The 23,610-nt window shown below is 42.7% G+C and overlaps 1 protein-coding gene across 14 annotated transcripts in view; it reads left to right on the top strand.

Annotated features, from left to right (window-relative positions):
- The window catches only part of MAST2 (microtubule associated serine/threonine kinase 2), a 200,988-nt gene that overhangs the window by 158,856 nt on the left and 18,522 nt on the right, over positions 1-23,610 (top strand). For 11 of the 14 annotated variants that reach the window (XM_082364124.1, XM_082364130.1, XM_082364129.1 and 8 more), the window contains 6 exons: positions 9,856-9,931; positions 13,206-13,226; positions 15,058-15,136; positions 17,478-17,632; positions 19,571-19,646; positions 22,126-22,335. In XM_082364124.1, coding sequence (XP_082220250.1) covers positions 9,856-9,931; positions 13,206-13,226; positions 15,058-15,136; positions 17,478-17,632; positions 19,571-19,646; positions 22,126-22,335 — 617 coding nt within the window. The remainder of the gene's footprint in view (positions 1-9,855; positions 9,932-13,205; positions 13,227-15,057; positions 15,137-17,477; positions 17,633-19,570; positions 19,647-22,125; positions 22,336-23,610) is intronic. The other 3 variants (XM_082364119.1, XM_082364118.1, XM_082364126.1) reach the window with 1 other exon arrangement.

The following is a 23,610-nucleotide window of genomic DNA, read 5'->3' as shown; positions in this document are numbered from 1 at the left end:
TCAACTGAAAAAAATACACAACGTGAGAGTTGTGAGTTAAGTTTTATTGGGGGGCAAAATGAGGACTATGGCCTTGGAGACAGCATTTCAGATAGCTCCGAGAAACTTCTCCAAAGAGGTGGGGGGGAGGTCAGTGTATATGTGATTTTGATAAAGGGTGAGTACATGCAGTCAAGCACATATTTTTGCAGAAGGTTTCTGCTAGTCTCTTGAAGGTTACTGTTAGTTACGAGGAGCAGGCGTCACCATGAAGGATTTTAGTGCTTTTCTAGATACGAATAGATGCAAGAATTGGGTTCATAAAATCTTCTCCTGAAAATATCTAACCATCTGAAAACCTGTTCTGCCAGTTTTTCCTAGAGCACAGAGTGCCTCATTCCTGATCTCCACCCTGAACTCCTTTCAGGGGGTGTTGATGGTCAGCAGCTGCATCGGCTAATTTGATCCTTATAGAGGTAGATGGCAAGTGCCGGTTTGTAGGTGACAGATCCCAGTTGTTTGTTTATATGTTTTATTATAACTTGTTTTGCTGGGATGGTTGATTACTTGTCTTTGACTATTTTTTCCAACTGCTAAACTGCTTGGTAAAGTTGAAAAAGCCTGCTTTCTGGGCTGCTGGATTTTCCATCAATTTTTTGTCCTGTTGAGCCATTTCTGGTTGTTTTTAAGGAAAAGTTCTTCTCAATGATGTGTTTTGTTTTTGTTTTTGTTTTTTTCTGGAGCCAGAACTGTGAATGTAATTCAGTAAGAAGGGTCAATTTAAATATTTTCTTCAAATGTTAACAGTCTAATATCTTGATCTTCCCTCAAAAGAAGACCAATTCAAATTATTGATTTTATTCTGTCACAATCTTCATATTAGTAATTTTTGGCTGTTTGGCAAAATGAATATTGGAGAAGTAGAGAAAACACAGTAAGGTAGCACAAACTTTTTAGGCCTTAGCACCTGTATAATAAACAATTTCTACAGTTTTTATCCCAGGTTCCTGGCACAGAGCTTCTAAAAGCCTTGGCATTTCCTGAGTGATAGTGTCTTTGTTATGCCAATGAGGTAACTCAGGGTGGCCCCCTAGATAGCTTCAGGATGGCAGCTGGTCATCAGGAAAACCAACCATATGATTAGAAAGTTAGGACTTTGGTCCAGACCAACCTCATGGGGAGGGGAAGGAGCTGGAGATTGAGTTCAATTGTGTAGCCAGTGATTTAATCAATTATGCCTGTGTAGTGAAACTCCATTGAAAACTGTAGACACCAAAGCTCAGAGCAGAGCTTCCTGGTTGGTGAACACATTTATGTGCTGGAAGGGGGACGTACCCAGATTCCGCAAGGAGAGGACACAGGAGTTCTGCATTCCTTCCCTGACTTCACCTGTGTACATCCTCTAAACTAAAACTGTAATAGTAAATATAATACTTTCGGAGTTCTGTGAGTTGTTCTAGTGAATTATTGCAGCTGGGGGAAGGCAAGGAAGGCAAGGAAACTTCCAAATTTATAGTCAGTGGGTCACAACTACAGGCACCTCCCTCCTCCCAAGATTTATGGCTGGTATAGGAAGTGAGGCAGTCTCGTTAAGGACTTTGCCCTAAACCTGTTGGGTCTGTGCTAACTGTGTGTGGTTGGTGTCAGAATGGAATTGCAGTACACCCAGTTAGTGTCAGAATAGTACCTTTTTTGAAAAGTGTATTGGAGCCTGGCCAGTTGGGAGGAATGCTTGTTATAATCTGTTTATTATTTCATCAGCTTCCAGGTGGTAGGAATCCATTGTTACTTACCCCTGAACCATAGATGCTTTTTGCCAAAGATTACAATCACATACATAGAGATCTGTTTGGGACTATGTCCTGGCAACTACCCCCATAACTTGCAAGCCATTTACTTTCTGTGATGTTGGCAGTATTTGGAATATAAGATGTTGAATTGTGAACCAACTCTAAAATGTTCTAACGAACAAATGTATAAACCTTAATAACTGATAAATTAATAAGTACTTACTTCATTGACACTGGAATAAAGATGTACCATATGGTACCCTTAATTCGGGTAAATGCCATCAGGGGTTCAAAAACAGGCAAGTAGGGACCTCTCTGGTGGCGCAGTGGTTAAGAATCCACCTGCCAATGCAGGGGACACGGGTTGGAGCCCTGGTCCGGGAAGATCCCACATGCCGCGGAGCAACTAAGCCCATGAGCCACAATTACTGAGCCTGCGCTCTAGAGCCCGCGAGCCACAACTACTGAGCCTGCGTACCACAGCTACTGAAGCCTGTGCGCCGAGAGCCCGTGCTCCGCAACAAGAGAAGCCACCACAATGAGAAGCCGGCGTACCGCAACGAAGAGGAGCGCCCGCTCGCTGCAACTAGAGAAGAGCCTGCACGCAGCAACAAAGACCCAATGCAGCCAAAAATAAAATAAACAAATAATAAATTTAAAAAATAATAAGCAAGCAGAGGAGAAAGAGGACATAGTTTAAAACTCAGAAAAAGCCTTTGATATAGAAGCTGTTGCAAACTAACTCTGGGTGAATACAGTCCGACTTTGGCTTTATGGAGGCCTTAATCATCTATCATTTGACTTATTGAAGAAACCCCTTAATTCCTTTTCTCTTTCTACTGAATCCAGTCTAAATTTTGAAGCTGGACATTTTTTGTGATATATCACTTTGTACCTGTCATTCTACTGCTTAGAATTTTCAAATAGCAGCATTCATCGAAGTGGTTCTCTAAAGGTGATCCCCTTGGGTATGGGGGAAAATATAAAAACTTTTACTTTTCTTTTTTTTTTTTAATTTAATTAATTAATTAATTTTTGTACACTTGTAGAACGGTGTGGAGGGACTTTTGGAAAGTTTGTATAAGAAGGAAATTTACTGGTTGTAATATGCTGACTAGGAGGTATTTGCGGGGTGAGGGGAGGCAAATACTCCTGGGTGAAGGTGACATTTTAACAATGAGTGAAAAAGTAGCTACAGTTTGAAAGAAGTTTGTGCCACAGAGAGAGCATTTTGAAAATGGATGTTTTGAAATGTTCCCATCTATATGTGATTTTATTGACAAAAATGATGTCACCTATTGAAACAGGTAAATCTGCCACTTTTTAAAAAACATTGGAAATAGAATATTTCTTATCTTCCAAATGAAAAGTTCAATAGATTTTGAACCTATTTGTTAAGAATTAAAAAAACATTATAGGGACTTCCCTGGTGGTGCAGTGGTTAAGAATCCGCCTGCCAACCCCAGGTACACGGGTTCCATCCCTGGTCCGGGAAGATTCCACATGCTGAGGAGCAGCTAAGCCCGTGCACCACAACTACTGAACGCATGCCACAACTACTGAAGCCTGCGTGCCCTAGAGCCCGCGCACTGCACCTACTGAGCCCATGCACCGCAACTCCTGAAGCCCGCGTGCTCTAGGGCCCATGTTCCACAACAAGAGAAGCCACCGCAATGAGAAGCCCGCACACCACAACGAAGAGTATTCCCCGCTCACTGCAACTAGAGAAAGCCCGTGTGCAGCAACAAAGACCCAATGCAGCCATAAATAAATAAATAAACTTTAAAAAAATTTATTAAATATTTCCATTAGTTTCCGAGAAAAACTGCTTGACGTCACAGAAGACAGAAGAAAGTTTTATCACCCTTTGAATAAAATTGAAATGATCTAATAAACAGAGCCAATAATGTACTACTTTCATTGGGAGCTACATGTCTGTGAGGTTTATTTTCCACCTATAATAAAACCAATCACAAAATCTAAATTTAAAAACCAAACTGCAAAAGACCTAAGATTTCTAAAAATATGAACCATCTTCAGTCACACTGCACTTTTTTTAAAAAAGCAAAAAATTGTGTAACATGAATAAAATAAATTTTAATTTTTAAAATATTTGTTTTAAGGCATACATTTTGATAACTTTTGACATACTTATACATCTGTGAAACTATCACCACCATCAAAATAGTGAATATATCCATCATGTCCAAAAGTTTCTGCAGTGTCCTTTTATAATTCCTTCCATCTCCAGGCAACCACTGATCTGCTTTCTGTCACTTATAGATTAGTATGAATTTTGTAGAATTTTTATCTAAGTGGAATCACATAGTATGTATTCTTTTTTTTGTCTGGCTTCTTGTCCTTTGCATTTCCATGTGAATTTTAAAAGCAGCTTATCCAAAAGGCAACTGGTGGGGAAGGTTGTGCATGAGTGAGGGCAGGGGATATATGGAAAGTCTCTGTACTTTTGGCTCAATTTTGCTGTGAACCTAAAACTGCTCTTTAAAATAGTCTTTTTTTTTTTTTTTTAAGGCAGTTGGGATTTTGATTTTGATTATGCTAAACGTGTAGATCAGTTAGGGGAGAAGTGACTTCTTAATATTGACCCTTCTTACTCATGGGCTATTTCCCCATTTATTTAGGCTGTCTTTAATTTCTCTTAACACTTTTGTATAGCTCTTGTACATCTTTTGTCAAGTTTACCTCTTAAGTATTCCATATTTTTAATGCAGTAAATGGTATTGCTTTTATTTTCAATTTCTGATTGTTGCTAGTATATAGAAATATAGTCGATTTTTGTATATTGATCTTATATCCTGTAGCCTTGCTAAACTTGCTTATTATAAGTAGCTTTATTGTAGATTCTGTCAGATTTTCTACATAGACGATCATGTTGTCTATGAATAAATACAATTTTTTTTCTTCCTTTCTGATCTGGATACTTTTTAAAATTTCTCTTTATCGCCTATTTCACTCACTAGATCCTCCAGTACAGTTTTGAATGGAAATAGTGAGCATGGACGTCCTTACCTTATTTCCGATCCTAGACCATTTTGTCTTCACCATTAAGGAAATGTTAGCTATGGGTTTGTCATAGATGCCTTTTATCAATTTAAGAATGTTTCCTTCTATTCCTAGTTTGGAGAAAGTTTTTATGAAAAATGGTTGTTGGATTTTTGCCAAATGCTTTTTCTGTGTCTAATGCAATGATATTACGGTTTTTCTTTTTTAGCCTATTATTATGGTGGGTTTTATTCATTGATTTTTCAGATTTTAAACCAACTTGTATTCCTGGGATAAACCCTACTTGGTCATAATGTATTATCCTTTTAATATATTGTTGGATTTGATTTGTTGAAATTTTGTTGAGAATGTACAATATATTCATCTTTGGCTGGTTTTAGTATTAAGAGTAATGGTAACTTCCTACAATGAGTTGGGAAGGATTCCCTTCTCAGTGTTCTGGAAGAGTTTGTGTAGAATTGTTATTATTTCTTCCTTAAATGTTTGGTAGAATTCTCCAGTTAAGCCATCTTGGCCTGGAGTTTTCTTCGTGGGAAGGTTCTAAAGAATAAATTTAATTTGTTTAATAGATACAAGGCTATTCAGGTAATCTATTTCTGAATGAGCTTTGGTGGTTTGTATCTTTAATAAAAATTTCAATTCCATCTAAGTTGTCAAATTAATTGACATAAGCTTGTTCATAATATTGCCTGATTATTCTTCTGATATCTGTACAATCTGTAGGATGTCACCTCTTTCATTCCTGATGTCAGTATTTTGTGTCTTCTCTCTTTTTTTCCTGATCAGTATGTCTATAGTTTATTGATCTTAAAAGATCTGTATATGATTTTGCTAATTTTCTCTATTGTTTTTCTTTGTTTTTTAATTGATTTCTTCAGTTATCTTTGTGCTTTCCTTTATTCTGGGTTTCATTTGCTCTTTTTCTAATTTCTTAAGATAGAAGCTGAGGTCACTGAATTGAGTCATTCTTTTCTAATACAGGTATTTTAGTGATATAATTTTCCTGCTATGGAATTGCTTTAACTGATATGATATGTTTTCATTTTTATTTAGTTTAAAATACTTTTCTAATTTCCCTTTTCGTTTCTGCTTTGACCCACAGATTATTCAGAAGTGTGTTGTTTAGTTTCCAAATATTTAGAGATTTTCCAAAGGTCTTTCTGTTACTGATTTCTAATTAAATTTCATTGTGGTCAGAAAACATACTTTATATGTCTTGAATTCTTTTAAATTTATTGGATCTTGTTTTATGGACCAGAATATGATCCTTCTTAGTACATGTTCCATGTTCACTTGAAAAGAATGTATATTCTGCTGTTGTTTGGTATTTTTTCCTTAAGTGTTTGGTCAAATTTATCAGTGAAATATCTGAGACTGATCTTTTCTTTTTTGAATGATTATGAATATTGATACTTTCTTTAATAAGTTCTTTCTTTTTTTATCCAGTCTTACAACCTCTGTCTTTTAATTGGGGCTTTTAGACTATTTACATTTACTTACTATTGTTGTTGATATGGTTTGGTTTAAATCTGTCACCTTCCTATTTGTTTTCTAATTGTACCATCTGTTTTTTCTTCTTTGCTCTTTTGCTCTTTTATTTGGGGTTCAGTGTTTTTTATTCCATTTCATATCCTTTATTGGCTTATGAGCTATAACTCTTTGTTATTTAGTGGTTGGATTAGCATGTATAGTATATATCTTTATCACCATACTAAACCACTTCACATATAGCTAACTTTTCCAGTGCTCTTCATTCTTTTGTATAGATCTATATTTCCTCCTGGTATTATTTTCCTTCTGCCTAAAGGAAATTTTAAAAATATTTCTTGTAGTGCAATCTTCTGTTGAGGATTTCGTTTGGCTTTTTTATCTGAAAATATCTTTATTTCACCTTTGTTTTTTAAAAATATTTTAAAAATATTTTCACTGGTGCAATGACTTCTGACACTAACTGCCCAGAATTAGGCGAGACTTCTCAGGTTATGGGCACAGTCCTCCACAAAACTATCATTACTTTAGACATCCATGCTTGGTGATTCCCAGGCCACCCATAATTCTGACCAATTGGATACAAATTCAAGGGTTCCCACTACCTCCTCAGGTTTAATAATTTGCCAGAATGACTTACAGAACTCAGGAAAGCACTATACTTACAAATACAGTTTTATTATAGCAAAAAGGGTACATTAAGAACCAGCCAGGGACTTCCCCGGTGGTCCAGTGGTTAAGAATCCGCCTTCCAATGTAGGGGACATGGATTTGATCCCTGGTCGGGGAACTAAGATCCCACATGCCATGGGGCAACTAAGCCAGCACGCTCTGGAGCCTGCTTACCACAACTGGAGAACCCACACGCCACAACTACTGAGCCTGTGCACTCTGGAGCCCACGCGCCACAGCTAGAGAGGCTGCGCACTACAAGTACTGAGCCTGTGCGCCACAACAAAGAGCCTGCGCGCACCACAACTAAGACCCAATGCAGCCAAATAAATAAAAGAATCAGCCAAAAAAAGAGACTTATAAGGTGAGGTCTGGGAGGGTCCCACGTGTGAAGCTTCCAGTGCCTTCTCTCCATGAAGTCTAGATGCATCAATCCCCCGGCACGCTGGTGTGTAACAGTACGCAGAGTATTATTAACCAGGAAAGCTCATCAAAGCTTTGGTGTCCAGAGTGCTTATTGGGGTTTCATTATGTAGATGTGATTGATTGATTCATTGGCTATGTGATTGAACTCAGTCTCTAGCACCCCTCCATTCCCTGGAGGTCAGAGTAACATCAGATGGCGTAAAGCCCCAGCCCTCTAGTCACATGATTGGTCATCTCATTTGCATAAACTGTCTGGCCCCACCATAAATAACAAAGACACTCCCATCACTTGGGAAATTGCAAAGATTTAGAGGCACATTCCCAGGAACTGGGGACAAACGCCACCAGATTCTTTATTACACAATAGCTGGTATAGAATTCTAGGTTGGTAGGATTTGTGTTTTTTTTCATGAATTTAAAGATGTTCCATTGCCTTCATGCATTGTTTTCAATGAGAAGTCTGCTATAATCCTTATCTTTGTTTCTCTGTATATAACATGTCTTTCTTACCCCCCTATCCACCTCCCAACTGCTTCTAAGATTTTTCTTTTTATCATGAGTTTTGAGCAATATGATTATAATGTGCTTTGGTATAGTTTTCTTCCTCTTTCTCTCAGGGTTCTTGGAGATTCTTAGATATGTGCGTTTATAGTTTTTTTCCACCAAATTTGGAAAACTGTCAGCCATTATTTCTTCAAATATGTTTTCTGCTCCCCCACTCTCTTCTCCTTTAAGGATTATTAGTCTGCTTGAAGTTGTCTCACAGCTCAGTGATGTGCTGGTTTTTATTATTGTTGTTGTTGTTGTTTACAGCTTTATTTCCTCTTAGTGTTAGTTATTTCTGACATATGTGTGTTCTGTGAATCCCTAGCTTTACTGTGAGCACCTGGAAGATTCATGTTCTTCCCGATAACGATCACCACACCTGGTCCTTGGAAGGCTGGTCATTGTTTGTAGGATACTCATGTCCGGCGATTTCCTTGAGGCTTTAGCTGGGTGGTTTTGGGAACCAACAAAGGGCATCTAGTTTTACATGTCAGGGATCAAACTGAAGGTACTTTTTAATCTCTGAGATGACACTATTTAAAAAGAATAGGGTTTTTTTTTTTTTTAAGACCTTGATAATTCTGAGGAGGCCTGATTCTTTTTAAGTCCTGCCTAAGGAAACAGTTGTTCTAAATCACTTTTCTCACACCCTGGTGGCATGTGCCAGCCAGGAGGTGGGATAGATTGTAGGAGATAGCCCTAGACACATGGGAAACCCAGAGTTGGTACTAGGTTGAGAGCATAAGGTTGTACACCTCATTGGGGATCCCTGTCAGGGGAATGAGTGGAAGCTGAAAATGCCTCTTCTTCACTAGTTCTCCTAAAGAGAGTGCCTTTATATAATTGATACAGAGGTGCTGCATAGGGTTGGGGGGCATTGTTTGAGAGGCTGGTTTTTCCAAGATCAGTACAGAAAGGCAAGTGCTATCCACACCTGCTGAATGGAGGTAATGAGAAACACCTGGACAGCTTCATGGCACCTTGGAACAGTCATACCCTATACAGGAAATAAACTGCCCAAGAAAAATCCAGGGCATGGTGAACTACCAGGTCCCTGGATAGCAGTTCCTCATAGCCAGTGTTGGTTCATAGAGGTGAGCACAGAAGTGGGGAGGTGGGCAGGGATTGGCAGAGTGGTTAGCACATCATAGAGTATGGTGCTTACTTCAACATGATTTTTGGGTAGAGACATGTTGGCAGTTCCTCCTAAATACCAGCCCCCAGCTGGAAGTTAGACCAAAGAAGTATGGCAGGCTTAAGTTTGAGAATTGTGGTCATAGTGCTAAGGTAAGCACACAGTTTTGTTCAAAGCTTCTGAGCTATAAGTTTACAAGTTATAAGGGACATGTGAAAACTAATAAAGAGATAGAGATAATTCCTACACTGTGAAGGGGTTGGGCATGCTTTGCAGACTTGGGGGCTTGTGTATGGACTGTTTAAGGAACACTGCTCTCCTGAGAACTTCATTTTCGCTTAAGCACACATATTTCTGGGTTAGCCCCTTGGATGCAGTGTGCAGAGATATATGTGCAAGAGACCTTCAGGCCAGGAGTCCCGTTGCCCTTTGAGAAGTGTGAGCGTTTGGCCATGCTATCTGTACTGAATGAGTTCAAGCCTTTGGAAAGTTGGGTTAACTTGAATAGGCAGATTGGAACCTGAGGTGTTCCAAGGAGGGCAGGTTGCTGCTAGATCTAAAACAGATGTCTGAGAAACATAGATGGTTACAGGCAACTTGGGAACAAGGGAGAAACCTCTGGGCTGCCAATTTTTGCAGAGAGAATCACTAAACTAATGGTGGACCTGGAAAAATAACCATATAATGCTAATTGCCGGTGCTAGGGGCTGATTTCTTCCCTGAAGGTTATTATCATCTCAACCCTCCTCAGAAGCAAACCTCACAGAGGATTTCTTTTACTTTCCTTGTCCACAGGTAACAGTCCTTTGGACAGCCCCCGGAATTTCTCTCCAAATGCACCTGCTCACTTTTCCTTTGTTCCTGCCCGTAGGTAAGTTGATAGAAAAACTCCTCTGTGACTAACGTGTGGCATTTGCATGAATGTCAGTTAAATATCAGCTTCCTCCTTTGAGGCACTGCCCTTCCAAGTGTGTTACCTTGGTCTACCAGCCATCAAAATTCCTTTCCTGCTTTCCTCGCCCAGGTCATAAACATCTTGTTCAAGCTTTGCTTTCCAAACACCATAGGTATTTGTGTTTGAATGTTCAAATGGGCAAGTAGATATTACAAGTGAATTTATTTTATAATCTTAAACACAAGTCCCTGGTTTCCTGAGGGTATGTTCGAAAACATTATACTCTTGATTGAAAGCTATCCTAGAGTGATCGATGAGAAAATGGGTTCTCCTCCCAGGAGGACCCAAAGTTATACTCTTATTCCTCTAACTCAGGTAGTTCCAGGGAACTAGAAGAGGCCATTTATGCCTCCCTCCTTGGGGATAAAGAGACTACCAGGTCTTCACTTATCCTCCCATGAATTTAGAAAGATTTGGTGTGTTGCAGAGCCGTGCTGGTATTCCTCACATTTCACTTATTTCTGGAAATGATATCAACTTATCCCTGGCCCATGGTAGCAATCCTGACAGTTCAGCCCATTGCCAGCGTTATCACCTGGCCTCTTGAGAAGTACTGAGCTGATTGACATGAGTCAATCCATATACCAAGACTTCTTCTTTTTGTTTTTTTTTAAATACATTTATTTATTGTTTATTTTTGGCTGTGTTGGGTCTTCGTTGCTGCATGTGGGCTTTCTCTAGTTGCGGTGAGTGGGGGCTACTCTTCATTGTGGTGTGCGGGCTTCTCATTGCGGTGGCTTCTCTTGTTGCGGAGCATGGGCTCTAGGCGCACAGGCTTCAGTAGCTGTGGCACGCGGGCTCAGTAGTTGTGGCTCGCGGGCTCTGGAGCGCAGGCTCAGTAGTTGTGGCACACGGGCTTAGTTGCTCCGCAGCATGTGGGATCTTCCCAGACCAGGGCTCGAACCCATGTCCCCTGCATTGGCAGGCAGATTCTTAACCACTGCGCCACCAGGGAAGTACCCCAAGACTTCTTATACAAATTATTTACTTTTCAGAACATCTTTAAAATTCTTTCTTGGCAGCATTCACGTTCTTTGACTTTATTTTTATTTTTAAAAATATTCTTGGTTAGAGTCAGTCTTTGGTATTAAGACCTCCAGAAAAATCATGGCTCCAGATTTGGAGCCTCTAATGGATGGAGAATGATATATACATCTTGAGGTCAGAGTAGTAGTAGTAGTACTCAGACTACTTTTTTAAAAGAGATAACAGAAAAAGAACAGATTCCTAATTTAACAGCATTAACTCACTGTTAAAATGGCAACCCAGAAGAAATCCACCCCCTTCCTCTCCAGGATTCTGTGAGCTGAAAAGGACGTGGACAGGTTGGGAGAAGTTTGATGGCTGACTTGGGTGCCCCTCCTGACCCAATTGCCTTACTCAAAGCAAGTATCGTCAGAGTTTGTTCCATGGACTCACCTCTCCTACCCTGTGTAACTTCGTTAGTTAACTAAGGATCCAGATAGGAACACTTACAGTATAGGCATATAATGGATGGATGCATTTGCTTTCCAGCCCAGCTGAAAGTCTAACTTATTCCAGACTTCCTGCCTTGATTGTGTTTGAACTGTAGCCTCAGATTAGGTCTGAGCTGGGACAGTAGGACCTGTGACCATTCTCTGTAAATGGCATTGAGTCATTTCCCATTCATTCAATAAATGTTTACTGAGTACCCAGTAAGCCCAGGCACATGCTGGGTACTTAGTTATATAGTGGGAACCAGACAGACAGAGCCCTAACTTTCTAGAAACTTAGTAGACTTAGTAGAGTCTGTGCACTTGTTGTTCCCTTTGAGGGAATGCTGTTCCCTCAGGTCTTCGCTTAGTTAACTCCTTCTTGTCTTTCATTTCTCATCTTAAATGTCAACTCCCCAGAGAGGGCTTCCCTCACCATAAAGGAGCCCCCTCATCATTCTCCAGCAAACCATCCAGTTTTATTTCCAAACTAGTACTTTTCAATACCTGATACAGTCACCCCTCGGTATCCGGAGGGGATTGGTTCCAGGACCCTGGTGGATACCAAAGTCTACAGGTGTTTAAATCCCTTATATAAAATGGCATAGTATTTGCATATAACCTATGCACATCCTCTTGTATACTTTAAATCATCTCTAGATTACTTATAATACCTAATGCAATGTAAATGCTATGTAAATAGTTTTAAATACAGTGTGAATAGTTGCTGACACGGAGCACATTCAAGTTTGGCTTTGTGGAACTTTCTGGATTTTTTTTCCCCTGAATATTTTTGATTCAGTGTTGGTTGAATCTACAGATGCAGAACCCGTGGATAAGGAGGGCTGACTGTAGTTTCTTATTTGTTTTCTGTTTCCTCTCAACCAGAATCAAAGCACCTTTAATAGAGATGCCTTAATATGTTGAAAATATGTCTGCTAGTATATAATAAGCACTCAGTCGGTGCTTATTGATTGAATGAGTGGTGGGGAAGAATAACGAACAAGCAAACAAACAAATACATAGCTGTAACCTGTGATAAGCACCGTGAAGGGAAAGAACATGATGCTTGCCTAAAAGAGTAGGAAAGGAATGAGGCTGGAGAGTCTGTACTGGGTGGTCATGTAAGGCCTCTCGGAAGGAGTGACTTTTAAGCCAACCTGAAGGATAAGAAGGAGCCTGCCATGTTGGGAGTGAGGATGCAGGTGTGTAGACCAATCCATGCAGAGGGAATAGCATGTTCCATTGGTGTCCTGTGCCTGCATCATTCCCTGGGCTTTAGGAGTAGGATCAGCCGGGGGCTTTGGGACCTGGTATTACCACTGAGATCCACACAGGTCTGTGCTAGGTGGCCTGAAGTCTGAGTCGTATGTGTGGAAGACAGAACCCCGGGCTGTCCCCTTACCAGACATAGTAGGAAAAGTAGCTAGGTATTGGTGGGGGAGGGGAGGAAGACTTCAACCCTGCGAAACAAGGTACTCAGGAATTGTGTTTCCTATCACTGAAGTTGGGCATGAGCTTTATAGCATCACATTAGTTTGGAATATCACACAAAAGGCAGATTTAATGAAACTCTAGGGATAGACCCATTAGTCACACAATTTCACTACTAACTTACACACATTCGTAAACAAAAGGTTTGTCTCTGCCAAGCTAGACCAAATGCCAAGCGTCAAACAGAGCAGTCTCTCTGGTTCCCTTTGATTCTCACTTTAATGTATGTCTTTTCACTACAGCCATGGCCACAGAGCAGACAGGTAATAGCGGACGTGATGGGGAGAGGGGCTGGGAAACTGCTATGCATGGCCAGACAGTATGGTTTGTGGTTTTATGCTTGGTGAGAACTGGCTGTGATGAGTCTTCTCTGACTGTGGGTATGAACATTTGGCCTTTCATTTCTATCAAAGAGGCCCTAAGGGAGCCCCCTCTACCTGCTGGAACCAAGGCTCCGTGCTCATATGTTTAGAAGGCAGGATTTGCTAAATATTTAGTTCCAAGCTTCTGAGCGTAGGGACAGGTCACCCTCATTCCCACAACTTTCCTCAGTCACTCAGTGGGATGACCAGGCAGAGGAAATGGAGGCATCCTGTAGTGGCATTTCTGACTCTGGTGGTCCCTGCTCTTCAGTTTACAGAAAAATGGCTGCCATGCAGTTGGTTCCCATTTCTGTATGAAGGAGGAAAAATCACGTGTGGAGAAGTGTATCTGACAAGGGTTTGGGAAATGCCTCCCTGAGTTAGACTAGTCCCATCTTTGCTGAGCTGTGTTTTCCTGGAATTGACTTGCTTCCTTGTGTAGAGCTCTCAGGACCCAAAAGAGAGAGCAGAGAGAATATCATGTTTGAGCAGCCTCCTGGACATTTCTTTGCCTCAGAGACTAGGTTCCAGCAGGACCGGCTGCCTGGGTGGCATGAACTTTGAGTCATGTGCATGTGGCATGGAACCCCCGGCTGTCACCTTACAGAACATAGTAGGAAAAGCTGCTTGGTATTGGTGGGGGTGGAGAGGAGTGCTTCCAAAAGAGAAGCCTTGGCAAGATTGATTCCTTTTTTTCCTTCTTCCTCTCCATGCCTCCCCGCACCCACCTTTAACTGTGGAGCCTGGGACAATTCATCCAGATCTCTGGGTCTTAATGTTTTCTCTGAAGATTGAGAGTATTGAACTTAACTTCTAAAGGTCCTCCATTGCTAATGTTCTTAGGTTCTGTGGGTCACATCAAAGAAGTTTTTCTATAACTTCAACCAGAGCAGGCTGTACCCCTAAGCTCCACAAGAAAGAACATTTGTGTTACAACATATCCTGTAGTCCAGGAAAGAATCACTTGTCCATGTTATAAAAGCTTCAAACCAGATACTTGCTTGATCTTTCTTCTCTAAAGCAAAGCAGATAACTGTGGTTCTCTGTGATGAGAGCTTCAGAGCACATCCTCTAAAGAGCAGCTAGAAGCCTGCCCCAAAGTCTCATATATGGCCAAGGCTATGCCACTTCACTCTTCTTTCATAAGGTTGCTGTCACTCTTTGGCAAACATTCTCAAAGATTGGATTTATGAGTCCTAATGGGTCCTGGGTAGCCTTTGACTATTTGCAATCTATTGATTCATACTCAGACCCAGGTGGTAGTTTCGCTTCTTCCCGGTTATCAACCCAGTGGCCTGGGGAACACCAAAGGACCCTTCGCATGGAGCCTTCAAAAAAGGAACTAGCATTTCAGTGGCAGTTCTCTCCTTGTGATGATGCCTTTAGCTGCAGTCCTCTGTCATTGCTTCTCTGTCATTGCTAAAAGTGAATAAGTTGAGAGTATAAAGATTTTTATTCCAAAACCATAGTATTGCATAACAGATATTCTTATTTAAAGTTATGGACTCCTTTATAGTCAGAGATGTCTGTCTTTGCAGTGGAAAACACACAACAATAGGCCTCTTGTAGGAAAGAGATATGAAAGTGTGTGCTGGACTGAGCAGTACTGTCTTGAGACAAGAAGAGCCTACCAATGAATCAACTGCCCCAAAAAACCTGATGGAAAGACAGGCAGGTCCTGGGCTCAGGGTGGGGTTCGGTAGAAACTGCCTAACATTCTTTTCTTACATAGGACCGATGGACGGCGCTGGTCTTTGGCCTCTTTGCCTTCTTCAGGCTATGGAACTAACACTCCTAGTTCTACTGTCTCAGTAAGTAGCCAAATCTGTGGCCGTACCTCCTTCACCCTGAGGAAATACTTCCCTACAGGTATTGCTCCCTGTCCCTACAGTGTTGCAACATGGTTCTCAACTTTTTCTCCAAAGCCCAACTCAAAGAGGTTGCTGAGGTCTGGTGGCCCTTAACAGCCATAGTCAGATCCATTAAGTGCCTTTGGAAAGAATTAACCAGCATGTTTCTGAGCATCAGTTATTCCTAGTGGAGTCAGAAGAGGGCTTGAGGATGGATTTTTGCTTTGCCCACGAGGCCAGGCACAGGGACTCCTAAGCACGGTTCCCTTGCTCCCCTATTTTATTTGTAGAACTGCAACCAAGAGCAGATAACACCCCCCCCCCCATGTCACAAAGGCCTGGTAGACCCTCCTCCAACTTTTTCACCTTTTCCTTTCAAAAAAAGAAGGGGAGGATGAATGTGATTTGATATTCAAGTTTGATTGTATATCAGCAAAAAAAAAATATTGGGCCTGTCTCTAAAACTTCTAGTTATATCTCTTTTAGAGAAGATTTTAGCCTAAAACACAACAAATGTCCTAACTGTCACTATGCACAATTGACCCTAAAATGAGTCTTCCTCATTGAGCGACATTTAATTGAAGCCAGGATGACAGGTTGTCAAACACGTTCTGTAAAGGGCACATATTTTAGGCTTTGTAGGCCACAGACTGGATGACCCGTTTCTCCGTGTCTTCCACCATTCTTCAGGTCTTCTCAGCTCAGTTTGTATCCATAAATCCCAAGCAGGTAAAAGAAGTTATCATTTCCTCCCTTGACCTAGATATTACTCTATTTTAAAATTTTTTATTTATTATTTTTTTGGCTGCTCTGTGCTGCATGTGGGATCTTAGTTCCCCAACCAGGGATCGAACCCGTGCCCCCTGCAGTGAAAGCACGGAGTCTTAACCACTGGACCGCCAGGAAAGTCCTAGATTTTACTCTTAAATTAATCCAAAGATCTCACTGGTCTTTTGGCAGCTGTTTAGTTTCAGATCTTTCCCTAGTGAATATCCCTTCCCCATAATCCTTTACTCAAACAGGTGATTTTTGAGACCCAAAGAGTCATGTATTTATTATATATATATATTCCTGTTCAATAAGTTTTAATAGACTCAACCCATTGCTCCAGCTTATTTTATTGGAATACCTTAAAATACCAATTTTGCTTCATGTTAGTTGCATTTGGGTGAGAATACTTTTTGCAACTTCTATCCAAATCATTTATAAAAATGTGACCAAGACAGAGCCTCATGAAAACTTCCCACTAGCTGTTTACAACTTTATGTATTATAGGATTCCATGAGAGAAGTGTGCACTGTAAGTCAAAAAAAATTTTGATTTCTCACTTGGTATTAAGGCTTACATGTGGCAACAGAGTTTTCTTGGTGTGGCACTGCAGCTTTGAGTGTAAATGAATTTAGACATTTAACCCCAGATCCTTCATCAGTTGGTGAACAGAAATTGAGCCAATAGTGTTAGATTTGCTGCTGCTGTAGCTAGTCTTGTCAGGTAAGGGCGGGAGTTCACTGATCCAGGTGCTGACCGGGGCTGCCACGGCAATGGCTGCATTGGTGGGATGCCTGTAATAGCACAGCTCACTCCCTCAAATGGGCTCTTGTGATTGTGGAATCTCAGTCGCTGGGCCATGTTTAGAATTCTTAATTGTTTTCAGGTCAAGTCTAATCTTTGGGTTCTAGATCTAAAAATAATTTTCTTCCCTGCTGGATTTTCTTGCCTATTGGTGTCCCTAGAGCCTGGGCAAAGCCTTCACAGCTGCAGCAAAGCCAGTTGCCCTCTGGGTAACAGCCTAAAGGAAACATTGCTGAGCCATCCTGGGGCTCTCCCAAGGTGTTGTAGAAGGGAAAACTTACGGGATTGTCATTTGTAGGCTGGGCATACCTGGAACATTTCCTAATAAGCCAGGAAGCATGATTTATTATAATTACTTTCCATTCTAACTAGCCAAAAGCTTCACTGAGGGCAGAGGGTCCACGTGGAAGAATCTGCTTTTTGCCACCTAAAGAGGCTCCCTAGGTAGTTGGGGAGCTGTCACACCTCATGAATGTCTGGGTCTGGCCCCCTGCAAGGCTCATGAAGGACAATAGTATCTTGGCTTCGTCAGAACTGAGAGCTCTGAAGGATAGAGATGAACGGGATCATGCACAGTGGAGGCTCAAGGGGGCGAGGGGAAGCATGCTGACTGTGGGCTGACTTCAGGTTTACGTTGACTGGGGAGCCCCTGACCATTTTCAGTCCTTCTCCACTTCTAGACTGCCTTAGACATGTCTTTAATGCTTTTTAAAAATGTTGTCCCCTCTAGTCATCATGCTCCTCGCAGGAAAAGCTGCACCAGTTGCCCTTCCAGCCTACAGCCGATGAGCTGCACTTTCTGACGAAGCATTTCAGCACAGAGAGTGTACCCGATGAAGAAGGACGGCAGTCCCCGGCCCTGCGGCCTCGCTCCCGCAGCCTCAGGTGAGGGTGCTCTCCACCCACTGCCCTGGTACCCGTGGAGTTCAGCTTGTCTGCACAGCCTAGGAGTCAACAAACTTATTCCATAAAGGGCAAGGTAGTAAATAATTCACACTTTGTAGGCCATATCATCTCTGGCAGCTACTTACTCTGCTGTTGTGCAGAATCATCCACAGACATTATGTAAACTTTATTTATAAAAGCAGCTGGCGGGCCAGATTTGGTCTGCGGGCCATAGTTTGCCAACCCCTGGCCTAGCACATGGGCACAGCTCAAATGAGTCAAGTGCAGTGAAGCTCAAGCCCTTTGGTATTGGGTACAGCTCAACTCACCATCACAAGAGGTGCCTGAAGATGCTGTCAAGGGGTCCCTCTTTTTCCCTTTGCAAGTAGTTGGCAGTAGAAATGTACTTTGGACTCCATTCAGTAAAAGGAGAGTAATAGTATCATCCATTCTGATGGTGATGGAACTGATGGTGATGGTGATGGGTTCCTCTGATGGAACCCAGAGGCCCAGCATATATAAACTAGGCCAACTAAGAAAGTTGCTTCTGAGGACACTTATGGCTGACTCGGGGAAGAAGCCCATTGCAGAAGCAGAACTAAATGCCCATCTAAATCTATCTCATTTCCCTGAATCACCTGGGCTCATCAAACCAAACAAACCTTAACAGCTGATTTATCTTGTGTATTCCATAGATTAAATCAGCTCTTCTCTTTGGCATTAGGTGGTAAATCTGTGCCAGAATTCCAGGTTAAGGGAGAGGGTGGAGAATAAAATGATCATGGCTTTAAATGGTCGAGCTCAGATTTCCAGGGTCCCTGGGAAATAAGAAGTTGGTTAACATGTTCAGGGTGGGGGCCCAGAGGAGCAGTGCCTTCCAGGAAGAATCCCCTCAGGTCATGTTGGCACTGCAAGTGCCAGTGAGCTGAGCCAGACCACAAAGACTGGTTCAAGTTCAGATTGGTGAGAATAATGACTGGGACTGCAGTGCAAAGGGTCAGACATACAACTGAAGGAGTGTGGAGTGTGGAGCCCAGTGTGTTTCTTTGTCTCATACAGAGGAACGTCTGAATCTTGATGCTCTTCACACTCCACACAGAGACAGGGGCGCCTTTTAGGCCATTTGAGACTGAGAGGACTACAGTACCTCTGGGAAATCCCTGAGGATTACTCTTAAAATGCTGGGTAATGTGCATTAATGTAGCAGGCAGACCATGGCCTACTGTAGGGAGGAAAGGCAGAAAAGAACAGTTCTGAACATAGCTCAGCTGGGATCACATGTCGGGCACCAAACTGGGCAGGACCCAAATAGCCATTCAGTTGTGTGGCTCAAACTCTGAAATCCTTTAAGAGGATGTAATCACACATGGGCCAAAGGGGAAGATTTAGATGACCCAGGTTTATAATTCACTATGGGCTGGCTGGACTGGCCTCATTCATTTCCCAGGTGAGAGCTAAGTTAGCCCCATTAGATGCAGCTTGTTTAGAAAAGATACAGGTATACACTGTTCTTCCTTTGGTTGTTTTGGTGGTGGTTTGATTTGATTTGATTCCTAGAACATGCTGGGGTATGCCCAACCCCACTGGCCAAAGCAAAGAAGACCCAGAGAGTCCTGTTCTGGAGGAGATGATCCTAGAAGAACCACCAGTGGCCTCAAGAGTGGTCTCCTCCTGTCTGGGCCTTTTCAGGCCCTGGCAGAAGTCTTTGTGAAGGCCAGGCCTCTTACAGGAAGGTAGTCTAGCTCCAGATGGCACAATTTTGAGCTGAACAGTGCTGGCAGCTCCAGGAATAAGAAAGCCTCTGGAACTCAGCACTCCTTAAGGTGGGAGTGTGTGGGTGTTGCAGACAGTGGGTGGGCACGGGCTCTGGGGATGGGCATCTTTCTCCTTGAAGGTTCCCTGGCACTAAAGTAATACAGTTGTTTCTTTCTTATTTAGTCCTGGACGGTCACCAGTTTCCTTTGACAGTGAAATAATAATGATGAATCATGTGTACAAGGAAAGATTCCCCAAGGTAAGGATCCAGTTTAAAGGAGACTGGTAACGCCTCTGAGGATGCCACCTCCAGCCAGCCCCAGTGGGAAGACTGGGGGTGGGGGAGTCGCCAGAGGCAATCCGGAAGGAGAGCGGGGAGGCACCAGGAGGAGGAGGACACAAGCATGAGGGCTTTCAGACTGCTGGAGAAGAGGAAGGCAGCAGAGGACTTTGAGTTTGGGGATCGTACTTGCAGAGCCTCTATTTCTCCACTCCCCAGAGAAAGGGGTATCCAGAGGGAAATGTCAAAAACATATCCCACTGTACATTAGTGGGAAGGAAAGAGCAGAGACCTTGTTTCTAACCATGCACATCAGGATCCATGAGTCGGGGTCCCCCAGAAGGAGATTTGCCCTCTGAGAGCACCTTCATTTAATGCAGATTTCTAAAGCAGCACTCCCATTACCAAGCACAAACAGAGCTACGCTGGAAATTTCCTCTGGCAAGAAGTTGGCCAGAGAGAGCAGTAAGGTCTCAGAGTAAGACAGTAAGACAGCTCAGAGTTGCTATTCACATTTGGACTTGTGTTTTCAAGCATGGAAATGCTGAGGGAGGAAGGTAGGTTACTGTCCTGAGATGGTTGAGAAATGGTCTTCACAACTGCAGTTTGACTGTAAACCTCCTTGTATGTAGAATGAGGACCTTGTTTCCCATTTGCATTTCTTTTGAACACCACATGCCTAAACACTCTGACCTGGCTTTCTAATGATAGGCCCTGTTCCTGCAGAACACAGCCAGTTCTGTCCGAGAGAGAATCAGGGCCTGACAGAGGCTCCCTCTCCATGACAACAGCAAGCATGGGGTCTTCAAGCCTCTTTCTTCATCCTCCATCCAGACCCCCAGCTCTACCTGTTCATCTGTATCTAGGGTCTACAGTGTGTGGTTCCCTGCTCCTCCAAGAGTGTCCTTTTTCGAGCCTCGAGTAGTCTCCTGGGCACACACGGGTGGCTTAGGGAAAAAGTGTGAAGCCCTTGTGCTTTCCCTCTTGACATTCACAGTGAAGCAGAGCAGTGAGGAGGAGCTCAGACTCTGGGACCAGGCCGACTGGGTTCAAGTTTGTTTCTACCATTTATTAGCCTCATGACCCTGGGCAGATTATTTAACTTCTCTGAGCTTCATTTGCCTCATCTGTAATCTGGGATAATAAGAGTATCTATCTCATAGGGAGTTTGTGAAGATTAGTGAACATTAAGCTTTTCTAACTGTGCCCAGGACATAGTAAGCACTCAGTAAGTGTTAGCTGTTATTTCTTTGCTGCCCTGTGGTCTGCACTTTCTAGCCTTCAAATGGGCACTGGAGAGTAAGAGCAAGGAAGAGGGGCAGAATGAACAGCTAGGAAATCATTCTGTTGTGCCTTGGTTCTTCATAAAAAAGTTTGGATGTGTATAGTGTTTAGAAATGCATCTCACGTGTTTCCTCCTCCTCCTCCTTCTATATTAGGTGTTGTATTGTTATTCTAGCATTGCACGTTTGTATGTAAGATGAACTCATGTTAGAAAAAGCATGTTAAGATTCCTTCCACTCCCTCTCCTCTTTCACCTCCCCTCCCCTGCCTCTCTCCCTACCACACCGCTACACCATAAATATGTGTGTGTGTATACACACACATATATATACAAACACCCACTTAAACACACACTGAAAATCAGAAATCACCACCTGGTGGCAAAGGAAAGAAAGCCAAGCCCTAGATAGGCAGTTAGGAACTTGTTAGCTGATGTGTAGTTGTCGTTTTGACACTCCTGTGCAGTTAGGTCCCCACGAGGCTTCTGAGCCAGACCTCATGCTGCTCTGCTGGGGATCCAGGTCCGTGAGCAGGCAGGTTCACACCTTCAATAAACACTCTCTGAACATCTGCTTAGCTCAGTTGGGTCCTAAGTCCAAGTAAGAGGATCCTGAGATAAATCAAACTCCCACTGACTTGAAGAAGTTCCCAGTCTGGAGAAAGATTTCGAAACCAGGAGTGTCCACACACCAAGTTTATACAGTTGGGAGGTCCAGTGGAAGCACAGAGGAAAGGAAACCCTAGTTTTCCTGGAGGAATCAAAGACTTCCCAGAGGAAAGGTGATGCTTGAACTGAGATTAGAAGGAGTAGTAGGAGTTTGCCAGGCAGGCTTGGCAGAAGAAAAAGCTACACACAGGGAACAGCATAAATGGACAGAGGCATGAGATAGCATGATAAAGGAACAACAGAACCTCAGTGTCCTTAGAGCAAAAGAATGTGCCCTTCAAGGAGTGGGGAGGTGGACAAGGCCAGGTGAGAGAGGGCCTTGATTGTAATGTTTTGACTTGACTTGAAGGTGACCTTTCACGTCTCCAGTCATCAGGTTCCCCAAATGCAACATCAGGAAACCAGGATCACAGAGCCCATCCTTAGGCTCTGACCAGGCCCTTCAGGCTTAGCTCCAGCCGAGCTGGATCAGAAGGGAAGAGTCACTTGTCCTGCTTTGATTTGCAGGCCACCGCACAAATGGAAGAGCATCTAGCAGAGTTCATTTCCTCCAACACTCCAGACAACGTGTTGCCCTTGGCAGACGGAACCTTGAGTTTTATTCATCATCAGGTGATTGAGATGGCCCGAGACTGCCTGGATAAATCTCGGAGTGGCCTCATTACCTCACACTACTTCTATGAACTTCAAGAGAATTTAGAGAAGCTTCTGCAAGATGTGAGTGTCCTTGTTCTGGAACTCTGGTGAATCCGTATAGTAGTGGTTTTTAGTCCCCAGCTAAGATTAAGGCAGTCATGGTGTTCCCAGCCTGCTTGCCACCTCCCTGCTGGTATGCGGGACCCACCCCACATGTGCTGCTGCTGCTGGGCTTTGGTTCCTCCTCAGTCCCCTGCATTTCGCAGAGAAGCCTGTTCGGTGTCAGAACTCAGTGCTGTGAGTCCTTTCCTTTTCTAATACCAATTACTCTTCCCGAGGCTCCAACGTTGGTAGTGTTCATAAATATTTGCCTAGGAGATTTGTAACCCAGAGCCAAAAAGAGGCCCCAGTGGCTGTAGTGGGCTCTCTTTTGGTAGACATACTGGTGTAAGCAGAACCTTGAGACTGCTTCTCCTCAGTCGAGGGAAAACAGACCCGAGGACTGCACTACGGGTTTATCCATTTGCCGATATTCTGTTTGCGTAGCAGAAGTTCTCCAGTGGGGACTGATGTGTTTAGAGACCTGATCCTCCCCAGTGTAAAAAGTCTCTGGGCAAAGTAATCCAGAGACCACTGAGTTCTTCTCGCTGCTTCGTGCTCCGCTCTTCGCTTTCCTCTCTGCCTCTCCGATAGGGTGATCGGACGCCTTCCCACTCAGACTACAGTTGCCCATATCACACCATTAGTACAGCTTAGGGGAGAGGAGATGTGCTGTCTCCTCTTAATGTCACTAGAATATGTCCCAGTCCAGACCCCTGTTACCTCCAGACATGTGCCTTCATGCTTTTGTAGGACCAACTGATCTGAGAGCCCAGGCTAATGGGCTCAAACGACTCCGGTGTGTTAGTCCAGAAATTAGGAGCAGGAAGTTGTTTGTTTGTTTTTTTAATTTAGGAAACAGTTGAATCTAGAGAAAGGATGACTAAAGATGATCACGATTATTGCTGTCAAATATTAGGAGTTTTAGCATATGTAATATGTGGCAGTTTCTCTGTCCCCTAAAAGGCATACTAGCCCAGTGGACAAGAGTTACGGCGAGAAAGGTTTTGATTTAATGAAAAAGTTCTTCCTTCTACAAAAATGTCTTTTTCTGATTTCAAAAGTAATACTTAAATTTAAACATTGCAGAAATATGAGTTTAAAAAGCTGAAGTCCCATGAAACATCACTGGCGGCTGTTTGTTTCTGTTCAAGAATAACTTTCTAACTGTTCTCCAACAATACGTAGGAATCAGGGATTGAGGCATCAGATAAATCAACTAGAGTGACTTCCAAGGTTGCTTGCACATCTAAGATG

This window comes from Balaenoptera borealis (genome assembly GCF_965194805.1).
Source record: "Balaenoptera borealis genome assembly, chromosome: 1".
Lineage (NCBI taxonomy): Eukaryota > Metazoa > Chordata > Mammalia > Artiodactyla > Balaenopteridae > Balaenoptera > Balaenoptera borealis.
This window is presented reverse-complemented; position numbering and strand designations above follow the sequence as displayed.